Raw genomic sequence first — 22,163 nt, 5'->3', positions numbered from 1 at the left:
AGAATCCTTAGCATGAAATTTACCTTTTTATCCATCGGACACTGAATCATCAGGAAATGTGAGATTTTCAGAGTCAGGGTGCCACAGGAGTGAAAAGAATAAGAATGGGAGTAGAAAGAGATCAAAGGTCCTCTTCAAACATCTATTGCACATAGAGCAGGGGCTTATCTGTTCCAGAAGGGTAGATTTCTTTTCTTTTCTTTTTTGATATATTGTATTGTTTTTATAAGGGGATACAAAAAGTAGAAAAAGGAATAAAGGGGGGGAAATCATATCTATTTCTTCTTCTGAGCATTACACAGTCTGAACTATCGTCAAATCAAAGCAACATCAATCATCTTAAATATCTTAAACATTTGTTAAGTAGATTCTAAAGTAATTCTCAACACTTTGTGTTTAAGTATTCATGGCACATGAGTAATAATAATCATAAAAGGGTTGCCATTTTATCATGAATTCATCCATTGAGTTCATTTTTAACAAGTGGGTTAATCTGGCCATTAGTGCGAAGTCAAACCGTTTGCTGCTCCATTCTGTGATAGCTGGTGTTGTGTTGGATTTCCAGTATCTGGTGTAAACAATTCTAGCAGCAGAAGTTGCATATTGATAAAGTTCAGTTCACTTGGGGAGGTGTTATACCCAACAGCATATATTTAGGTTCTAATTCAAAATTCACTCACAACATTGTCTGGATTTCCCTATGAATTTTTTGCCAGTACTTTTGGCTTTTGGTGCAAGTGGGTAGGTTTCATTTCTGAAAAAGATTCTTGGCCACCTTACAATTAAACACACACACACATACACACAAGGGACCCATACTTAGCGAATGATCTTAGGGTGAGAGAGAGACCAATGATGGAATGTAGACAGCTGGAATTTTCCTGGCTGCATTGATTCGGAGAAGAAGACACCCTGCTGGATTGAATTAGCCAAAGGGGAAATGAGATTTCTCAGGTTTCTTAGAGGCTTATCGCACCAACAATTTACAGCATATTATCACCGTGCTCGGTGTGTGTGTTTTGGATGCGTATTCTTCATTTCTGATCGCACCGTGCCTGTTAAGACTGCTCCCAAGACGGTTTATCGTCATATCGTCATATCGCACCTCCAAAGTAATAGTCCGAAAAGTTGAGAGGAGGAATGTGGGGGATGCTTCCCCGCCTCCCCTCCCCCTTTTTTTTCACGCATGTGCAATATCATTGATCCGAAGGAGCGCTGTACGGCATTAAGAATTGCCGCATTTGCACAGCAGGGAAACCCTAATCCCAACCTATGCAGGAATTCCCCCCCCCCCCAAAAAAAACACCAAAATGAGCCGTTCCTTGCACAGTGCTAATCACAGAGCTGCCATCTTTTCGGGCGTTGGTCCAACGATCTTGCATTTTTTCGTTGGGACGAGCACATTAAAAAAAAATTTTGAGAGCAGGGAGGCATGCTCAACCCTGGCAGCGGGAGAAAGAGAGGAACAGGCAGGGAGAAACTTTGTGCCGGCAGGAGAGCCCTGACTTGTATGTGTGTGTGTGTGTGTGTGCGTGCGGGCACTCTCTCTATCCCTCAGTCTCTCTCCCTTCCTCCTCCTGCTGCTTCCCCCTCCCCCATCTGCCGCTCGCAGCAATTTTGCTACTTTTCCAGCCCTTGCCCTCTTCTGCATTCCTTCCCCCTCAAGCCCACGAACCTTTTACAAAATCCACTTCAAGGACATTCCATATGAGGGAAATGTTTGATTGGGACCCTGCACAAATAAAAATGGTTGATCTAATGTTCCAATGTTCCCGTGTTCCATTGTAAGACCACAAGCACTTATGGGGGGGGGGTGAAATAACAATAATGATTGGTGGATGCAAACGGGAGGGGAGGGGTAAGGTGGGATGGGAGGAGAAAGGCTTTTCATTGGGTGTTGCAAAAAGAGGGGAGGAGAACTGAATAGCTTATGTAACTGAACGCACCCCTTGGATTGCCGGTTTTGAAACGATGTAACGAAATGCATCTTGGTATAGGCGTTTTGGGAAACAACAGATGTTGCGATCTAACTTGGATAACACTTTTTTTAAAAACATAGTATATACTGAGTGCATTAGGCCCCTTAATTCACTTTGTTACGTCTCTCTGGGTATCATTAATGGCTTGCCTGGATATTCCTAGGCCAGACTGCAGTTTATCTTGGCTTTCTCCCAATCCACCCCATTTGAACCTTGCAGTCATCTTGTTTCTAATGCCATGGCTTGGTAACAGAGGATATGCTTTGCCTGCAGAAGATCACCAATTCAATCCCTGGCATCTTCGGTAAAAAGGATCTTAGGTTAGAAAGATCTATGCCTTTAACCTTGGAGAGTACCTGCCAACCATAAGTACCAGGAGGGATGGGTCAGTGGTCTGGCTAAAAACCAGTTGCAGACTGGGAGAACTCTCTCTTGCCTTGGGGATAGGAAAACTAAAGAGATGGAGAGATATAAATGAGTATGTGTTATCTTATACAAGGGTTCACGCCTCCATAGGGAACTTAATTTGTGCCAGGGTATGCCCTGGAATAGGTTTTCTCAACAGTGATTTAGTCCTAGAATGCATGATGTAATAAAGGAGTCTCTTAAGCATGTGCAAAGTGCCTTTCCCTCGCCAAAGAGCAACTGCAGCAGCCTTTTATGCAGAATATAATAAGGCAAAGGGCTTCCCCGTTTTTTTCTACACAGGAGAGATGGTTCAGTAGTTGAACACATACTTTACACACAATGTCGCAAATTCCCTTTTAACTCCCAGCATCTTCACTTAAAAGATCTGTGGTAGCATCCTGTAGATTTCCCCTTATAACTTCACAACAAAAAGGGCTATATATGTGCTTTTTTTTAAAAGAAAAGAAAGCTGGGAATTAGCAGCCAACAGGAACTGCCTGGAGAAGGATCTCCTTGTGGAAACAGCCGCTATGCAAAGTTGCCCATAAAGCAACTGCAGAAGATTCAGGAGGGCAAAAACAGACTCTGCTGCCCCAGGTACAAGTCAAGGTTGCCGACTGTCCAAGGGGGGAAATGTTTTAATAGAGGTTTAATGTGTGGTGATGGGCAGCTGAAGATTTTCATGGCATGCAGGCAAATAATATCATCTGGCGATTGCTTGCGTATCAAACTGCTATTAAAGGGACAGCTGGAGAGACCAGTTTAACAACTGGCAACCCTAGTAAAGCCAGCTTTTCTGCTCCTGACTGCTGGGGAAGCTGGCAGTAGTTACTTGCTGGGGACAGATTGGAAGGAAGTTTGCAAGAGCACCAGGCCAGTGCTCCTGGTTGTTGGACCAAGCCCTGGTTCTGATTGTGTGTGTGAAGAGCCACCAAGGGTTTTCAAGGCAAGAGACTAATAGAGGTGGTTTACCATTCCCTTCCTCTGAACAGCAACCCTTGTATTCCCTGGTGGTCTCGCGTCCAAATATTAACCAGGGCCGACCCTGCTTAGCTTCTGAGATCAGACGAAATCAGGGCCTGGCTATGACTAAACTCCCCCCAAATGGTAGCTGAGCAATGGATCTGTATAGCTGCTGCTTTCAACTACTTGGATGGCCTAAAAACAGCATCTATGTTTATCTTATTTGCATCATTTATAGTCTTTCTTGCTCACTGAGACTCGAGGTACGATACACAGTGTGAGTCAAATACACTCAACAGGAAGGGGACAGCCAATAAACAGTGAAGTAGGGTTTGGACTACAGAATCTGAAAAGGAGCAGAAATCTAAACGAGAGCTGGGGGCGGAGAACCCTGGCACAAAGCAAAAGCATTTAAACATAACACAGTAAATTGCATGCTTACAGCAACCTAGTAACAGTAGTGTAGCCCGCAGTTCCTATCCCTTTGCCAATGCATTTTTCAGAACCCTACCCTATTACCTATGGGGGGAAAAAACTCATGAATAGTTCAGTTTTGCACAGTTTGTGGAAAAGCAGAAGAGAAGGAGCTTTCCTAACCTCACCCGGCAGGCCCCTACTCCACTTTTTCTCTTGCAACAGCCCTATGAAGTAGGCTTAGCTGACAAGGACTGGCCAAGGTCGCTCAATGAGTTTTATGCCTGGGTTGCCAACCTCCAGGGACAGAGCGTTCCTATCAATGCAGGAGCAGATATAGTCGCTGCCATGGTTGATTCCTGAAGAAGACGCGGGTCAAAACAGGGCGATACCCGGACCCCTGTAGCTTTGCAGCACTGACTTGGCTGGTTTGTGAGACCTGTGGTCTGTCAATGAAGATTTGTGCATCTGTCAGGATACTCCTCCACAAATGCACCATATGAAGAATTTCCTTTTTCAACTTACCTGAGGCTTGGAAAACGCAATACTTTGCAAAAAGGAAGTTGAGTGGCTGATAATAATATTCCAATGTGGACTCTATTAGCTGGATTGAGTTAGACATATATATGTTATAAGATTGTGTGTATTGGATGGTGATGTACAAAGTTATTACACTTTTGGTTATTTAAAAAAGCTGGGCAATTTTCTACTGTTATTCATTTCAACCTCCAGGTACTAGCTGGAGATCTCCTGCTATTACAACTTATCTCCAGCCGATAGAGATCAGTTCCCCTGGAGAAAATGGCCAGTTTGGCAACTGGACTCTAAGGCATTGAAGTCCCTCCCCTCCCCAAACCCCGCCCTCCCCAGGCTCTGCCCCCAAAACCTCCCACTGGTGGCGAAGAAGGACCTGGCAACCCCAACCTAAATGGAAATTTGAACCTGAGTCTCCTAATCTGACCCTCTGACATGGCTCACTTGGGACCGGCTTGTAAATCCTCCTTTTGTTTGAATGGGAAACCCATTTGCACCTCCAACAGTCGGCACCTGCCTTAGTTCCTGGAGCCCTGGAAAGAGCTAATTAAACTCCAAGCCGTGCTTCAAGCCAGGATGAAACCCTCGTTCACCCTTGTGCCTCCCTGCCATCCCTTTTAATTAAGTGTGCTTTCATTAAGATACACACTGTTCACCCCTTTTCCTTCTGGTTCTCTCCCTGGGTTGCATATAAAATGTCATTAACTGGCTAGATCCAAATGTCACGGTTCGGACTGGCAACCTACCCACCCCCAAGCCTCCATTGAGTGCAACATCCCCCAACAGACAAAGGAAAACGGAGGAAGGGGCAAGGAACTGCTACTGTTGTAGTGATCATATAGACCACGATAGCTACATAGACCCTCCATGTCCAAAGGCAGGATATACTCTCAATGTCAAATACTGGGGGTGGGGTGGGGGACAGGAGAAGTCCATATTCTTTGAGTTGTGCTTAGAATAAAATGAGGAACAGCTCCCTTGAGTCTAAGGAAATAAGGGGGAGTGTAAATATTTTACAGCACAGTACGGTGGTTAGAGCGTCATACTAGGATCTGAGAGTCCTGAGGTTTGTATTCCCATTCTTCCACGGAAGCTTGCTGGGTCACACTCTCAGCCTAACCTACCTCACAGGGTTGTTGTGGGGATACAGTAAAGTGAGTAAGATTTATTATTACGGAATTAGCCAGGAAAGATACAAACCTTATCAATAAAACCCATTACATGATAAAGTAATCTCTTTGTTAAAAATACAGATAACATTTTATCAATTAAAATTAACCTTATTAACACTAGTAACCTTTTCCGAACGGATTTTAATTGCTGCAGAACAATATTTGGCTACCAGTAAATAACATTGAGAGTCTCCCTCCCATAAGAGAAATTTCATTTTCTCTTCCTCCAGATTGGATTCCGTTGTGTTAATAAGAGGAAGAATTAGCTTCTGACAAATTCCCTCGTAATAAATACACCTAAAGAGACCATGACTTGCAATGGAGGAAAAGGGAATTTGGGTCCCCACTGGGGAGAATGAAGGGGTATAAATTAAGTAAAACGAATAAGCATCACCCAGCATTCAATTCCATGACGTGTTTTTCAAGACTTATTTCTGGAACATGAAATAAGAGAGCCTCTGAGCATGTTCTGAATGGATTTCCACCACCCACTGAGTAACCACAACCACCCTTAAGGGCCAGAGTTTCAGGGTAAACCAATGGCATGGCTTTCCCATAGTCATGGGGCACAGTTAGGGCACTGATTTTTTTTATTTTTTAAATATCCTTTGACAGCTGATACACAGCGACTTAATAGATGAAGCTTCTTCTGGAGTGGAGACAAAAACAATAGGAAAAACTTCACCTGTTGAACTTCCACATATCATACTGTTTTTAAAGTGGCATTCGCTGGGCAACTCTAGATTCTACCAAACTCCAAAATCCATTGGGTAGATGCTGGGAAGTGATTTCTTTCCTGGTTGCCTAGCTGCGCTAGTGCACGGCAGGCGCAAATACAGCTGCTTCAGCTTCTTCCCCCCCCCCCACTCCACGCCTGGATCTTTTTGCCAGGAGCCTTTTGAGCAACTGGATTTCTGCTAGTCAAACAGCTGTTGAACCGGCACAGAGGCCCTGCTAGAAGAAAAGTAGTTAGCCCCCCATATCCCTAATATCAGTCAGGTTCATGCAGAATTTACCAATGCAGAGGAACAAAAATGATGCTTTGAGGTGGGATTTTCAATGCAATCGCCTCTTCACCCACTCTCGGATTAGCGATGAGCGCATGCCATTCCTCCTCAGGGCCTATTGAGCAGCTATTTTTATAACCTCCTCGCAGCTGGCTCTGTATTCAACGTGCAGCACATGGTCCGTTTTCAGCGACAGCTTCATATTTCACTCCTAGAATGTCAGAAGGTGACCCCTTCCTCAAGCTCTACCAACCATTCTGCTGACGTAGCCAGATCTTTGCTTTGTGGTGGTTAAGATCAGAAATCCATCACAGGCGCTCTTCAGAGTGCTATACTCTTTATTTGTCCCTGTTTACCTGGGTTGCTCCTGTTTTATTGTCTTTGTCCCTGGTACATTATTGTCCACATTGTTATCTTTTGGAAATACCTTCCAAAAATGGTGTCCGTGTTAATTGCTAGACTTTTAGGGGCTTCAGCTTCATTCTCAGACTGTAGATTCCCCAAATTTGTTGAGCCAGTGGGCACTTGTAGAATCTTGAGATTGGTAGTGGATGCCACCACATGATGGCTTCCATATGGTTGCCAGGTCCCTCTTCGCCAGTGGCCAGTTTCTTCAGGTGAACTGATCTCTATCGGCTGGAGATCAGTTGTAATAGCAGGAGATCTCCAGCTACTATGTGGAGGTTGGCAACCTTGGGCTTCCATGAAGGTGGGAGTAGGGTTGCCAGGTCCCTCTTCACCACTGGTGGGAGGTTTTGGGGCAGAGCCTGAGGAGGGCAGGATTTGGGGAGGGAAGGGACTTCAATGCCATAGAGTCCAAATGCCAAAGTGGCCAGTTTCTTCAGGTGAACTGATCTCTATCGGCTGGAGATCAGTTGTAATAGCAGGAGATCTCCAGCTACTATGTGGAGGTTGGCAACCTTGGGCTTCCATGAAGGTGGGAGTAGGGTTGCCAGGTCCCTCTTCACCACCGGTGGGAGGTTTTGGGGGCAGAGCCTGAGGAGGGCAAGGTTTGTTGAAGGAAGGGACTTCAATGCCATAGAGTCCAATTGCCAAAGCGGCCGTTTTCTCTAGGTGAACTGATCTCTATTGGCTGGAGATCAGTTGTAATAGCAGGTGATCTTCAGCTAGTACCTGGAGGCTGGCAACCCTGGGTGAAGGGTATGGTTACCAACCTCCAGGTGGGGCCTGGCGTTCTTCCAGATTGGCAATTGGTCTCTAGACTACAGAGATCAGTTCCTCTGGAACTGGTAGCTTTTGGGGGGCAGACCATGGCATCAAATCCCCACACTCTGCCTTGCCCAGGCACCGTTCCCAAGGCAACCCTATGTAGGGGCAATAACAAAATGGCTGCCGCAAGCCACAAAACATTGAGAGGTTCCAAGCCAAGCGACCATCCTATGAGAGAGGCAGCACTTCTGAATGGGTCTCCCCACAGATGGAAAGATTACACTTCTTGGGATCTTCTGAAGCGCCTTTTGCCTCAGGTGGAGGAAAGGCAGCAATGGCTCTCTTTGCTTTAAAGAAGAGATGCTGCTTGGTTTCCCTCTGAAGCTGCCATTTTCTCCAGGGGAGCTGATCAATTTGTTTTGGAAATCAGCTGTAATTCCAGGAAATCTCCTGGCCCCACCTGTTGGTTGGCAACCCAAGCAAAGCTCAGTCCACCCTTGTGTAGACAAGACAATATATTTGTGCATAGGGTAATGATAGTGGATAATCCTATGGTGTGTCAATGCAGCCATATTCAATGCTTGTTTGTTTAAAACTGGTGCAAGCCACCCCATGATGAAATTGTATGGATTCACCATGTGCTTCTACAGGGATCCCAGGTGACCTCCGGTTCACTGTCCTGGCACATATGACTTTGTTCATTACATGCCAGTTGTACAAATGCACAGTCTATTGCCACATGAGGTAGAGTTGCCAGGTCCCTCTTCGCCACTGGCAGGAGGTTTTTTGGGCAGAGCCTGAGGAGTCCAATTGCCAAAGTGGCCATTTTCGCCAGGTGAACTAATCTCTGTCACCTGGAGATCAGCTGTAATAATGGGAGATGTCCAGCTACCACCTGGAGGTTGGCTACCCTAGGTGTTACTTCAGAATCTCTTTAGCTGCATATGATCATGTTACGTTTTCAGAAATCCTGCCAGCTGTGGAGGCAGCAGTGATGGTCAATCTTCCACATGACGTCTTCCAGTGGGGAAAGACACATATTTACTTGTGTACTGTTTAAACTAAGGGCCAAACTAGACATTACGGCATCTACTGGTCCAACCCATTGACCCAACATAGGGTTGCCAGTCCCTCTTTGCCAACGGCGGGAGGTTTTTGGGGTGGAACCTGAGGAGGGTGGGGTTTGGAGGGGGGAGGGACTTCAATGCCATAGAGTCCAATTGCCCAAGTGGCCATTTTCTCCAGGTGAACTGATCTCTATAGGCTGGCGATGAGTTGTAATAGCAGATCTCCAGCTAGTACCTGGAGGTTGGCAACCCTAACCCAACATCATTTTGAAGATGAATTTGGCCATTTAAAAAATATCGTGACCGCCTGATCGACAGTGTGGCGGGACAATGCAATCTTCCCCCCTCCCTGGGCTTTTTCAAGTGCTGAAGCAGTTATGGGGGTCTGTTTTGGGGCTTGAAAAAGTGCATGGGGGACACAAGATCGCTTGGTCCTACCAGGCCGTGAGCCCAATCAGGTTCAGACCCTTGGCATTTTTTAAATGGCTCTATTGATCCCTAAAATGATGTTGGCATCCACGGGTCTGACCCGTGGACGCCATAACTTCTCGTTTGGCCCTTGATTCAAGAGCAAACTTGATTCAAGAGCAAACACATTGGTCACTCTGAAAGAAAGCTTTTCATATTGAGTTATCTGTAGGGTTGCCAGGTCCCTCTTTGCCACCGGCGGGAGGTTTTTGAGGTGGAGCCTGAGGAGGGTGTGGTTTAGGGAGGGGAGGGACTTCAATGCCATAGAGTCCAATTGCCGAGGTGGCCCTTTTCTCCAGGGGAACTGATCTCTATCGGCTGGAGAGCGGTTGTAATAGCAGGAGATCTCCAGCTGGTACATGGCGGTTGGCAACCCTAGTTATCTGGTGCGGTGCTGATTTTATCCCCACAGTGGGACTGGCAAGCAGAATGAGGGCGGTCGAAGGGTTTCAAAAATGCAGGAAAGAGATGAGGCAGGGATCTGCCAGGGCATTATCCAGTCTTCCGCTGTTGCACAGTTTTTTTTTTATTTTAATTTATTGGCTTCATGTATTTATGCCCTTTAGTTGCTGTAGCTGGTTTGTGGACTTAGGGATAGTTTTTTTCCATCCTTGATGGAAATTTCCTCCACTTGGCTTTTATTATCTCTCTCCGCCCCCCCAACACCACCTTTGCAATATCACACACCGTTCTTTGTAATTCCATGGCTTCCGCTGTCTCCCCACCCCCAGTCTGGTTCACACTAATTGTGTTGCTGTAAGTACTAACAGATTTGCTGTTTCCCAAGCTTTTCTGGAGGGCCCACAGTGTACCTGGTATTGAATCTGGGCTGAGCAGACAGCCTGTTCTCCGGGGCTGGGCATTGATTCACTTATTTAGAAGACTTATATTTTGCTTTTCACTCATACAAATGGCTCACAAGATCATTTGCAACATGAAATTATAAAACAGATACAAACAGCCAGCGGCCGAAACAAATCAATAATAAAAACGGCAATAAGACGTCAGAAAGCAACAACTGGCAATAGAATCTACAAATCTAGTAGCAATCATTACAGGTCTTTTTCTTATGCCCGCCTGGATCATTAGAGTTGCCAACCTCCAGGTACTAGCTGGAGATCTCCTGCTATTACAACCGATCTCCAGCCAATAGAGATCAGTTCCCCATTTTCTTGGATTTATACCTATGCTGGATATCTTGTGGAACTGACTATCATTGAAATTCAGAAGAGGACTTTTACCTCCAGATATATACCACAAGACTTTTCCATACTTACCTGTAAATTTGTATATATTTAGCTACTTAGTTGTTAAGTTTTCATGTTGTACACTTGTCTTTTCTAGCTTTATCACTTATTATACACTTGCTATTTTGCAACCTGTTTATGTGCATTTTTGTACCAAATTCCCGTGCTAATTTCCAAATCTTGTCGGTAAAGGCACGGAGGTGCCCTTTGTTTTTGATTTGCTTAACCTCCAGGTACTAGCTGGAGATCTCCTGCTATTACAACCGATCTCCAGCCGATAGAGATCAGTTCCCCTGGAGAAAATGGCCGCTCTGGCCATTGGACTCTATGGCATTGAAGTCGCCCCCTCCTCAAATCCCGCCCTCCTCAGGCTCCACCCCAAAAACCTTTCGCCGGTGTCGAAGAGGGACCTGGCAACCCTATGGATCATGGACCCCCCCTCCATTTGTTTGCCACCCAATCCCTCCACCTAGCAGTCCTCCCAGTTTTCAGCTGGGCTGCTGCTAGTTGTTGTACCATCGGTTTTCTGTAGGTCATCGTTGATTTTAGCCTTGGGTTGCCAACCTCCAGGTAATAGCAGAATATCTCCTGCATTTACAACTGAGCTCCAGCAGTTAGAGATCTGTTCACCTGGAGAAAATAGACAGGGAAGGCGGGATATAAAAATAAGCAACGAATAAATAAATTACTCGCAGGGGAGCAGGGTCCACTCAAGTCATTTCCCTGCCCAGTCAGGATTGGGCCCTGCTGGATCACATCGAAGGGCCAAGTAGCACAGCACCCATCTTAGCATAGTAGCTATTAGAGTTCACAACCTCCAGGTGAGGCTTGGGCCTTGGGGGACTCCAGGAATACAGCTGATCTCCAGATGACAGTTTCCCTGGGGGAAAATGGCTGCTTTGGAGGGTGGACACTACAGCATTATACTCCCCCACTGAGGTCCCTCCCCTCCTCAAACCCTGCCTTCCCCAGGCTCTACCTCCAAATCTCTAGGAATTTACCGACCTGAAGTTGGCAACCGTAGCTACCCAGATACTTTCGAGATGCCCGAAAAAAAGGCGTGAAGGCAACCGCCTTCCCAAATGGCTTGTCTTCTAGCATTACTTTTCCAAGTTCTGCAATTATCATGTTGAGAGGTTTGCCCTCCATAAGAACCCCTAGGCACTGCGTTGCTGGATTAAACCAAGCTCCATCTAGTTCAGCATTCTGTTCCCTGAAGTTCTTAGCCAAATGCTTTCAAGAAGCCCACAAGCAGGAAGGCCCATTGCCATCTTACCTTTCTTAATTCCCCCCCCCTCCAGCAATTGGTATTCAGAGGTATACTGCCTCTGCAGCTGGAGGCTCTAGTTGGCTGTCTTGGCTAAAAGCGCTTAGTGGACCGCACATTCTCTAAATTTATCTGCTCCCCTTAAAGCCATCTAAGCCAGTGACCACCGTCACATCAGGTGAAAATGATCCCATAACTTTCATTCTGTGTTTTGTGGAGAAGTACTTCCTTTTGTCTGCTCGACAAATAGGTTCCCTACAGTTTTCATGGGGTGACCTGACTTCTAGTGTTTATGGGAGCGGGGGAAAGGCCTCTTTGCTCCACTTTCTCAACTCCATAATTTTAAACACTGAAAACATACCTGAGTCACCTTCTTTCCAAAACTAAAACCGTGCTTCCGCTTCCTAAGGTTGGTTGAAGGGGCTCCCGTACCTTTGAGATGTGCACAGACAGTGAAAATGATATTAGGTTGTGCTTTCTCCATTATGATGCTGCAAAATCAGGAAAAGCTGCCCCTGGTGGTATTCTCCCTTCCATGCAACTCTTAAGCTCTTGAAGCTCTGAGCTTTCTCAGCATCTGGACTGGACAGCCTGACCTGTGATTCTCTTCTTCCACATGCAGATGAGTTGTCATCATTTTAAAGATGCTGTAGATAGGGTTGCCAGGTCCCTCTTTGCCATCAGAGGGAGATTTTTGGGGCGGAGCCTGAGGAGGGTGGGGTTTGGGGAGGGGAGGGACTTCCGTGCCATAGAGCCCAATTGCCAAGGCAGCCCTTTTCTCCAGGAGAACTGATCTCTACTGGCTGGAGATCAGTTGCAATAGCAGGAGATCTCCAGCTGCTACCTGGAGGTTGGCAACCCTAGCTGTAGATCAAACTGCCTTTAGGGGCTGTTATCCCAGGATAACAGTCAGTCAACTGCAAATAAGCCAAGGCTCTAGAATAGGCAGTGTTTTTGAACCCAGGCCCACACAGATCCGCAAATAGCAGCCCTCACCTCCCTTAGCATCTGTTGCCAGCCAACTAGCAGCATTGTGTGCTCTCGACTGTTCGCAAAAACGTGTCACTTCCTGTCCCTGCCACCTGCTAGATGGCATTGTTTCAAATGCATTTCCAATTCAATCACATTTTTGAAATCAGTGCTTAATTTTACGGAGAGAGAGGGTGCGGTGTCAGGGTTCAAATGCTACCAGAAGCCAGACTCTCTCCCATACACAAAAAACACCTTTCTGCCTAGTCCCTCAGTGTGTTTGGTCCCATGGGCTTGTGCGACATTCACTCTGCACATTCTTAGAATTGCTAATTTTGCAAACTGGGAAATGCAAGGGAGGGGCAATTAAGTGTGTCTCTGATAGGGTGGCCAACCTCCTGGTGCTAGCTGGAGATCTGCTATTACATCTGATCTCCAGCCAATAGAGATCAGTTCCCCTGGAGAAAATGGCTGCTTTGGCCATTGGACTCTATGGCATTGAAGCCCCTCCCCAAACCCTGCCCTCCTCAGGCTCTGCCCCAAAAACCTCCCGTTGGTGGCGAAGAAGGACCTGGCAATCCCACTGATAGGCTAATGAGTATGACAATGTGGAGGGCCCTGCCCTACCCTGCCCTGGCCATCAGTTTCACTGTTAGAGGGAACAAGGTGAGCAAAAAGAAAAGTTGAAGAGGAGATGGCCAAAACATTGAGAAAAGCAATAAGTGTTTCTTCAGATATGTCAGGAGAGGTCTAGGGCTGGGCCTTTGGATGACCAAGGAATAAAAACATTGCTTAAGGAAGATGGGTAGATGGGGGGCAGAGAAACCGAACAAATTCTTTGCATCTGTTCTCACTGTGGAAAATGTGGGACACATTGTGACCCACATTGCAGCCACTGTTTTTAGGAAGGGCGTCTGAAGTAGTACTAATTGGACTACTGGAGAACCCCATAGGTATACTAGTGAGTTTCCTCAGTCAAATAACCCCCCCCCCCCGAGTGTTTCAGATTTGGAAAATATGTGGGAGACTGAAGCCCCTTTATGTGTGCCACAGTTAGGGCTGCCACCTCCGGTTTGGGAAATACCTGGAGATTTTGGGGGAGGAGACTGAGGAGGGCGGGGTTTGGAGAGGGGAGGGACTTCAGTGCCATAGAGTCCAATTGCCAAAGCGGCCATTTTCTCCAGGTGAACTGATCTCTATTGGCTGGAGATTAGCTGTAATAGCAGGAGATCTCCAGCTACTAACTGGAGGTTGGCAACCCTATTTATGGCTGACTGTTACAAAGGACGCAGGATGGGGACCCCAGACTTGTGTACTCTCTAATGTATAAAGAGGAGATGTTTGTCTCCACCTTTGCTCCAAAATTGTAGTGCTAGAACTCCAGGACCCATCTTCAGGTAACCATAGTCTTCAATCCCAGATCTAACAAATAGTTTTGCATGTGTCTGTTGCTTCTCCTTTGTGGTCTGCCTTTCTTCCAAAATCTAGACTGTAAACACCTTGGGGGCAGTGACCTCTCTTTAGTATATCTGTGAAGTGGTATGCAGAGTAATAGTAATCAAGTAGTAGTAACTGACAAGTCTTGCCATTCCTTTTTGGTTGCTCAGAAGAAGTTTGGAGAAAACTGAAAAATTCACTAGTCTGTCCTCTTACATAATAAACGTTTTATTACTCATCCAAATAAGAACAGAGGTGATTCTGTCAACGAAACAGTTAAATAACAAAATAATTCTAAATGTAAACAGGAGTCCCAAAAGGCAATGACTTAATAAGTTATAATAATTTATCTTCATACAGTGATTCGTGTTATTTTTCAGGAAGGATCTAAACCAAGTGATGGAAACAGTCAAAAGGAATGCATTCTTAACTAGTGAAACACAGACAAAATTCCCTGAAATTGTTGTTAATATCAAAGGTCTAGAATTCCACCGTGGAAATAATCAGCAACCATTAAGCCACTTCTTTTAATCATGAGACTATATTATTAAGGTTGCCAACTATTGATTTGTGGGTTGCCTTCAGACATACATAACCTGCGTGGTAAGCCAGTTCGCCACATTTGTTCAAATGTTTGTTCTTCTGTCCTGGATCAAGCTCTGAGAAAACCAGGGGTCTGCATAGCATTGATTGGCCAGAAACCAGCAACGTCACTAACCCCACATGTCCCCACTAAACATACATGTCTTCTCCTCCCTGAAACAATGGTGAATTTATTCAAATAAAAATAAATGGTATCCAGCGCATTTGAAGCATGAGGAAATTAGACTATTGAATCAACATTAAAATTTGTTGGCCAATAAACCGAGTTTAAACTATTGGAGAAGGAACCATAGTAAGTACATGTACAGTCGTATCTTTTGAAAATACTGTCCATTGAACAAACCCAGAACTGGGCTAAGCAGAGCGTGGACAAAACCTTTAGAGTTAGAGGCAGAACATGGAGGAATCTGGTGGATCCAGGGACAGAGCCAAGCCAGTATCTTGCAGCAGAGAATGGAGGTGGTGGAAGAAACCTATCAGGTTCTGAAATGCAGTAGATTTTTAGGCCCCTCTTACTGGTTATGTAATAAAGACAGTTGCTGTTTTCTGCCAATAAAATACCGGATGGTTGACAATCCTGGATAGCTGACAACTAGACATATGGGTCAAGATTCAAAGATTCAAAGACCTCTGCAGGTGCACCCAAGAACTTGGCCCAACAGACACACTGTGATTTAAAAAACATTTTTTTAGGACTCTAGGGTTGCCAGGTCCCTCTTTACCACCGAGAAAGGCGGGGTTTGGGGAGGGGAGAGGCTTCAATGCCATAGAGTCCAATTGCCAAAGCGGGCATTTTCTCCAGGTGAACTGATCTCTGTTGGCTGGAGATAAGTTGTAATTAGCAGGAAATCTCCTCCTAGTACCTGGAGGTTGGCAACCCTAACTCAAGGGCACCCAATGAAGTTGATTTGGCAATAAATTCAGGATGGACAAAAGGAAAAACTACTGTGCTCAATGAGTAATTAAACTGTAGCATTCACTGCTAGTGGACCTAGGGACGGCCAGAGCATATATGGCTTTAAAAAGAAGATTAGAGTAATGGAAGAGAGGTTCATCAGAGCAACTAAAGGGAACCTTCATAGGGGCGGCAGACCGTTGAATATCAGAAATAAGAGGCAGCACTGAGGGAGAGGGATTGGCCACTGGTTGGCCACTATGTGAAACAGGATACCAGATGAACCACTTATCTGATCCAGCAGGGCTCTTTTGATGTTCCTATGAAGAGTAGATTATTTTGCCATATCAATCACCTGCTTTTGAAATTCCTTTCCATTTTAAACACAGTTTGCCATGCAGCACAGTGCAGCTGCTGTTCAAGAAATCTGTCCAGAGCCCCTGTTACAGCCAATAACCAGCTGTACAATTCTTTAGATCTTGTCCATTACACATTGGTTTTTTAAAGATTACAATATATATATTGATCTCTATATTTTTTTTCTTCCTGAAACCCAAAAGCTATATGCAAACTTGTGTGGTGAACTAGAAATCATGATAAAACATTTTCAGTTTGCAGAAAAGAAAATGTTAATTTTCCCCCCTCCATGCATGTTTTAAAAAATTCTGGAAAGCTCTGCTACTCAGCTGTTCCACCCATCTTATAAAAGAGAAATTTCTTTGTGTGCAACTGAGATCAGAAACCATCTCAGTGGCGTTCATCATGCGCTGCGCATGAAACCCGAAGGTGGTACGGCAGTGCCTCTACCTTTAAGCACTTAATTAAGGCAAAAGTTCTGTGCGCGGGCTGGGCTCTCTCTCATGCTGTCAGATTCAGCAGGGTTCTTGCACTGAATTGGCATGAGATCAATTCAGCCCCATTATTTTGTTCCCAATCAACCTAATCATTTCTCGAACCCCTGCAGGGTCTCCATAAGATTTCACAGCAACATTGCGTACCTTTAAAAAACCGTATAATTGCCTGGCTTCTTTCAAATCATCTAACTGCAAAGGAATTATTTTTATGAAGACAAATGCTGGAGTCACGCCTGCATGAAAGTCATAGTTACACTCGGAAGCCCTGTTCCCCACCCCCCCGCATTTCAGATATAACGGAGCTGGTTGTGGTTGCTTGGCGACGACAGAATGGCATTCTGCGCATGGTCAAAAGCACCCTCTTTATTCTTTTTCACACTGAAACCCAGTTCTGAGGCTAAGCCATGATAACACTGTTTTGAAAGTGGAAATACGACGATTTCCAGAGATGCAAAACCGGCAAGAGAGAATACAGTTAGCGATGGTTCACGTTACTCTCCCCAGCCACAAAGGATGTGGTACGGTTGGTGCATTTTTAGCTGTCTTTGGTTCCCAGTACCTTGCGTGGGAACTTCCCACGTTTCTCTTCTGTGGTAACTTCATCTGACATCCCAAGTTCCTCGAGCTGAACAGCCACCACTAGAATTCCTGCACCGCGTGTCTCTAGGATCCTGTTTTTCAACCTGGCTTTCCTTCACCGGCCCTCCTCATTCAGTCCTCCTTCTCCCAAAGACGGCTGACATGCTGCGTACGAGTCCTCGGATGCTCACGGTCTTCTTGGCGGAGCTCCGGGAATCCCGCACCATGTCCAGAAGTTCGTGGAAGACCACCAAAGCGCCGTGGTAGTTCTCTGCGGCCGAGATCTCGAAAAAGCTCGAGTCCGTGGAAAGAGCCAAGAGCCGGCCTTCCTCGCTGGAGACGGTTCGCCCGTGCTGCAAGTCCCGTTTGTTCCCCACCAGGATAACGGGGACTTTCACGGCCCCGCTTCTCCTCTTCAGCTGCTGGATCCGCTGGAGCTGCTGGCGGGCAAAGTGGAAGCTGGTGCGGTCGCAGATGCTGTAGACCAGGATGAAACCGTCGGCCCAGCGGACCTGTTTCTCGTTCACGCAGCCCTGGAACTCGGTCGCCTGCGGAGATTGGAGTGAGAACCCAGAATTAGTGAGGAGAAGAGGAATGGCCGTCCTTAAGACTTCCTCCGGTTGCCTTGGCAACTTCGGAAACCAGCTTCTAGGCTCCCGGAAACCAAATTAGGCCTAAGCAGATTATAGAATTCTTCCTTTTGGGAAATGAATATGGCATGAATGGTCAAAGAAGTGTGTGGCGGGCAGGATAGGCCCTGTGTGGTTAGCCATTTGAATAGGGTTGCCAGGTCCCTCTTCCCCACCGGTGGGAGATTTTGGGGGTGGAGCCTGAGGAGGGCAGGGTTTGGAGAGGGGAGGGACTTCAATGCCATAGAGTCCAATTGCTAGGCTTGCCAACCTCCAGCTCCAGGTAGTAACTGGAAATCTCCCGCTATTACAACTGATCTCCAGCCAATAGAGATCAGTTCCCCTGGAGAAAATGGCTGCTTGGGCCATTGGACTCTATGGCACTGAAGTCCCTCCTCTCCCCAAACCCCGCCCTCCCCAGGCTTCTCCCCAAAAACATCCCGCCGGTGGCGAAGAGGGACCTGGCAACCCTACCAATTGCCCAAGCGGCCATTTTCTCCAGGTGAACTGATCTCTATTGGCTGGAGATCAGTTGTAATAGCAGGAGATCTCCAGCTACTACCTGGAGGTTGGCCACCCTACTGGCAGCGCAGCTAAAACAGTCATTAAGCTGTTTGAGTCTTCAGTTGGAACAGAAGCTGTGGCATCCTTATTTTTTATGGGCACTTGCTTGCAAAATTCTCCAGGTTGGCATGAGGTCTCTTACCTGAGGGCAGACGGAGTCCCAGATGCTGAAGCAAACCTCCCGGCCGCCCATCATCATGTTATGAGTGTAGATTGATTCTGCAAAGGGGAACACGGAGAGATGAGAAGATACGTTAATAAGAAGGAAAGAAAGAAGGAAAGAACAATATAAAAAGAATCTGAAAAGCAAGTAAATTGGAAAAAAGAAAGGGAAAAGAAATGGAAAGAAGGAGCTGAGAAAGGAAGAGAAACAGAAGTGAGGCATGGAAACGATTCTTTGTAAAGTTGACTCACCGATATTCCCGTATTCTCCAATAAACCTTCGGGTCAGAAACCGGACTGTCAAAGCTAGAAAAAGGGAAGAAACAGTGACATTAGAAAGGCATGGACCCTTGCTTGATGTATGCATTCAATTGTATTTCAATTGGGCTTGCTCCTGAGGAAGCTCGGCAGGATGGCCATTTAAACAAACGACGACTTTGCGCCGGCATGTACACTTCTGTGAGAGATTAGCGTCTCCGGTATCTGCCTGATTAACTGTCTGCACAAATTGATTTCGTTGTCTTTGTACCTCTCCACACATTACTTTTGCAAGTGTAGGCCTCAAAAAAGAAGTGCAAATGCAAATAGCAAATGTTTGCAAAGACGGACATTATCGGGTCCCCGGGACCAGCAATACCTCTCTGCCAGGTGGACAACGGCCAAACCAAGACCTCAATGCATAATGTGTGAAATGGCCTTTTTCAGGAAGGTTAAACCAGGTACTCGATATTTCCTGATTTTATGTTTCTTACCTCTATGTAGCCCTTTGAGTTGTCACATCTTTGGTGCTCAAACCACGCATAAGGGATCACGCCATTCATATGCACAGTACTGATATGCACCATTTGTTCGCCATTTTGTTTGAATTTGGCAATGCGTGTATTTTGTCAGTTTGGGAACTCACAATTGGAAGCCCGGACTAGGACTTCTGCATACCAAAGCTGGAGAAATTCATGAGTAGCCCTCTTCACACAAAAAGACGACTGGAGATAATGGTCACAGGTAGAGTCACCTCCTGTTATACATGGTTTGAGCAATAGTGTGGTGTAGTGGTTAAGATTGCAGGACTAGGATCTGGAAGTTCCAAGTTCGAATCCCCACTTGTGCCATGGAAGCTCGCTGGGTGACCTTGGGCCAGTCACCCTCTCTCAGCCTAACCTACCTCACAGGGTTGTTGGGAGGATAAAATGGAGGAGAGGAGAAGGATGAAAGCTGCTTTGGGTCCCCTTTGGGGAGAAAGTCTTTTTCTGCCTTTCATTTAGAAGGCTTCGTGAAATCTGCTGATTAATCAATGTGCTTTGAAAGATCCCTTTGCCCTTAGCAACTGCAGGCAAGATCCAGCTAGATCCAGTTTTGCAAGCCAAGCCACAAGAAAGCTGGGCTAGCGATCTACTTTGTGCTCAGCGGGAGCCATGGCCGATCAAGACCAGGAGGGTGTTGAGGCTTTTGTTTCCAAACACCTGTTAGATTTTAACATGAGCCACAGGCAGGAAATGATTTGAACACCCAGGATCAGCTCTAGAAAGGTAGCTCTAAACGGCTTTAAAAGGGGGAACTGGACAAAGTCTTGGAGGAGGACAGGTCCACCAGTGGTTCTTAACCACAAGATCCAAATGGAAGTCCCAGGGTGAGAGGTAGTGTATACCTCTGAATACCAATTGCTGGGAGACAACCAGAGACACCCCAAAACATTGATCTGGGGCCAGCAACTTGCCAGACGTTCTGCAGCAGTGATATATTCCCTTCCAGCAGGCTTAATTCAATCCACCACTGCTGGATTTCTAAAATATTCAGGTTCAGATCTGTCCTGAAAGCCCTTCCCTGACATCTTTGCGGTTGGGGTTAATCATTAGTGTGGGGGAGGCATTTTGCACATGAGCAGAGAACTTCTCACCTTTGCTATATTCCCAGGGTCATTGCATGACCCTGACAAGGTACCCAAATGTAAGGCATGTTTGTGGGGTGCCTAGGCTCATTGGCACAGCATGGTCCAAGCTGGACGGAACAGCCGAAAATCCACAAGTTTAAATTCAGATGCGCCCCACATGAACATATAAAGCTGCCTTATACTGAATCAGACCCTCAGTCAATCAAAGTCAGTATTGTCTACTCAGACCGGCAGCGGCCCTCCAGGGTCTCGGGCAGAGGTCTTTCCCATCACCTACCTGCCTAGTCCCTTTAACTGGAGATGCCGGGGATTGGACCTGGGACCTCCTGCAATGCCAAGCAGGTGCTCTACCACTAAGCCACGACTCCAGTCATGGAGAAAGGGGTGTGTAGGCGTCCGTCCATTTTTTTAAACTGCAGAAGCAGCATGAGGGTAAGGAAAGCAGCAGTCTCCTCTCCTACACCTTTTACCTCCTTATTGTCTCCCCACTTTGCCCCCACCCCACCCCGTTCCTCTCAGCTGAGCTCATTTCTGGAACTATAGTTCAGTGGAAGAGAAAAGCTTCTGTGGGAAGAGACAAGGGGGAGGTAAATTGCCGGTGGGGGGTGAGGGTTCGGTACTGCTCACCCCCATGCATCTTTTGATGTTAAAATCACCCCTTCCGGCACTGTGCACATGATTGGGACTGAGCTGGGTGACCTATCCCCCACTTTCACATCTAGATTAGCATCCAAACGTGGAAATACCCAGACTGAACAGCTCTCACACATTGCACAGCTAAGCAGTACCTCTGCCCCGTACGTGGGCATGCTGCTGACAGTAAAAACTAATTCCTTCAGCAGTCACAACTCATCCCTTATTTCCCTCTTCTTCTCTGCCCCCTAAGTCTCAATCTAGATTACTTGCAGAAGAGATCTGCCTTTTGCATCTGATACTTTAAGGACATTGTACTTAACCATAAAGAATAGACAGCAGTGAGCAATAACAGTTCGTTTTACATAGGGTTTACGCAGCACTTTTGAATGTTCAAAGTGCTTCATATCCACGGTCTTACTGTAAACCTCGCAACCGCCCTGTAAGGTAGGTCAGTATGATTATGCCCGTATTTCAGAAGGAAGGGTTGAGGCAACCATGAATCGCTTAAGCCGCCCTAGTGAGCTGAGGGCAGAGACAAGATTGTGAAGCAGGGATCTCCTGATTCAAAACTTAATCTCATGGCTAACACTCCAACTCCTCCCAAGATGTCTATTGCAGGGAGAGGAAGGGAAGGCGATTTTAAGCTGGTTTGAGACTCCTTTAAAGGTAGAGAAAATCAGGGAATAAAAACCAACTCTTCTTCTCCGTGAGCTTTGTGGCTTTCTGTGGTGCTTTATGGCATAAACAGAAAGGCAGATCCCTGCCCTGAGGCCAATACAATTCACACAAACAATAGTTCTCACTAGGTACAGGGGAAGCTCTCTAAACTATTGTGGCTCTCCTCAAAGCAACGCTCACCTGATTTCCCCACTTTCTCAGCTCCGATGACGAGGATGTTGGCTTCCAGTTTGGACAGGCTGCCTTCGGACATCTTACCAGCCTGTTGGAAAGCAGTCCTCAGTTGGACCAACATTTGGAGTTGATGCCCAGGAGTCGAGAGCCAAGGGAAGGGAGTCAGCAAGCAGAGTCTCCAGAGAGAGGTGTGTGTGTTTTTCCCCCCCAGATGCCTCTTTGCAAATCAGTTGCCTGGCACTCTTGCCTGCCGGGTTTTTATAGCGGAGAGGAGGAGCTGCGGACTGAGTGACGGGAACAGATGGAAGGGGCTCGTGTTGTGCCTGGCTGTCTGACCCGAAACGCCAACATGCAATACAACGTGTGCCCACATATGGGAGAGGTGGCCGCTTCACATCT

The 22,163-nt window shown here is 46.3% G+C and overlaps 1 protein-coding gene across 1 annotated transcript; it reads right to left on the bottom strand.

Moving 5' to 3' along the window:
- Positions 1-17,117: 17,117 nt before the first annotated feature.
- On the bottom strand, positions 17,118-21,900 carry LOC130481033 (ras-related and estrogen-regulated growth inhibitor-like protein). The gene is made up of 4 exons (XM_056853684.1): positions 21,771-21,900; positions 18,641-18,694; positions 18,369-18,445; positions 17,118-17,566 (listed from the first exon to the last, which is right to left on the bottom strand). The coding sequence occupies exons 1-4, from the start codon at positions 21,883-21,885 to the stop codon at positions 17,162-17,164; spliced, it is 651 nt and encodes a 216-aa protein (XP_056709662.1). The 5' UTR covers positions 21,886-21,900; the 3' UTR covers positions 17,118-17,161.
- Between the last annotated feature and the right edge of the window lie 263 nt (positions 21,901-22,163).

Source organism: Euleptes europaea, chromosome 7 (assembly GCF_029931775.1).
Source record: "Euleptes europaea isolate rEulEur1 chromosome 7, rEulEur1.hap1, whole genome shotgun sequence".
In the NCBI taxonomy this organism is placed as follows: Eukaryota; Metazoa; Chordata; class Lepidosauria; order Squamata; family Sphaerodactylidae; genus Euleptes; species Euleptes europaea.
Note: the sequence above shows the minus strand (reverse complement) of the source record. Positions and strands in the feature narration are given on the sequence as shown.

Coding starts and splice junctions, on each gene's coding strand:
- LOC130481033 (XM_056853684.1), bottom strand. CDS start 21,885: ATGTTGGTCCAACTGAGGACTGCTTTCCAACAGGCTGGTAAGATGTCC. Junction 18,695..21,770: donor TGAGAAAGTGGGGAAATCAG/GTGAGCGTTGCT, acceptor CCCTTTTTCTAG/CTTTGACAGTCCGGTTTCTG. Junction 18,446..18,640: donor TGGAGAATACGGGAATATCG/GTGAGTCAACTT, acceptor TCCCCTTTGCAG/AATCAATCTACACTCATAAC.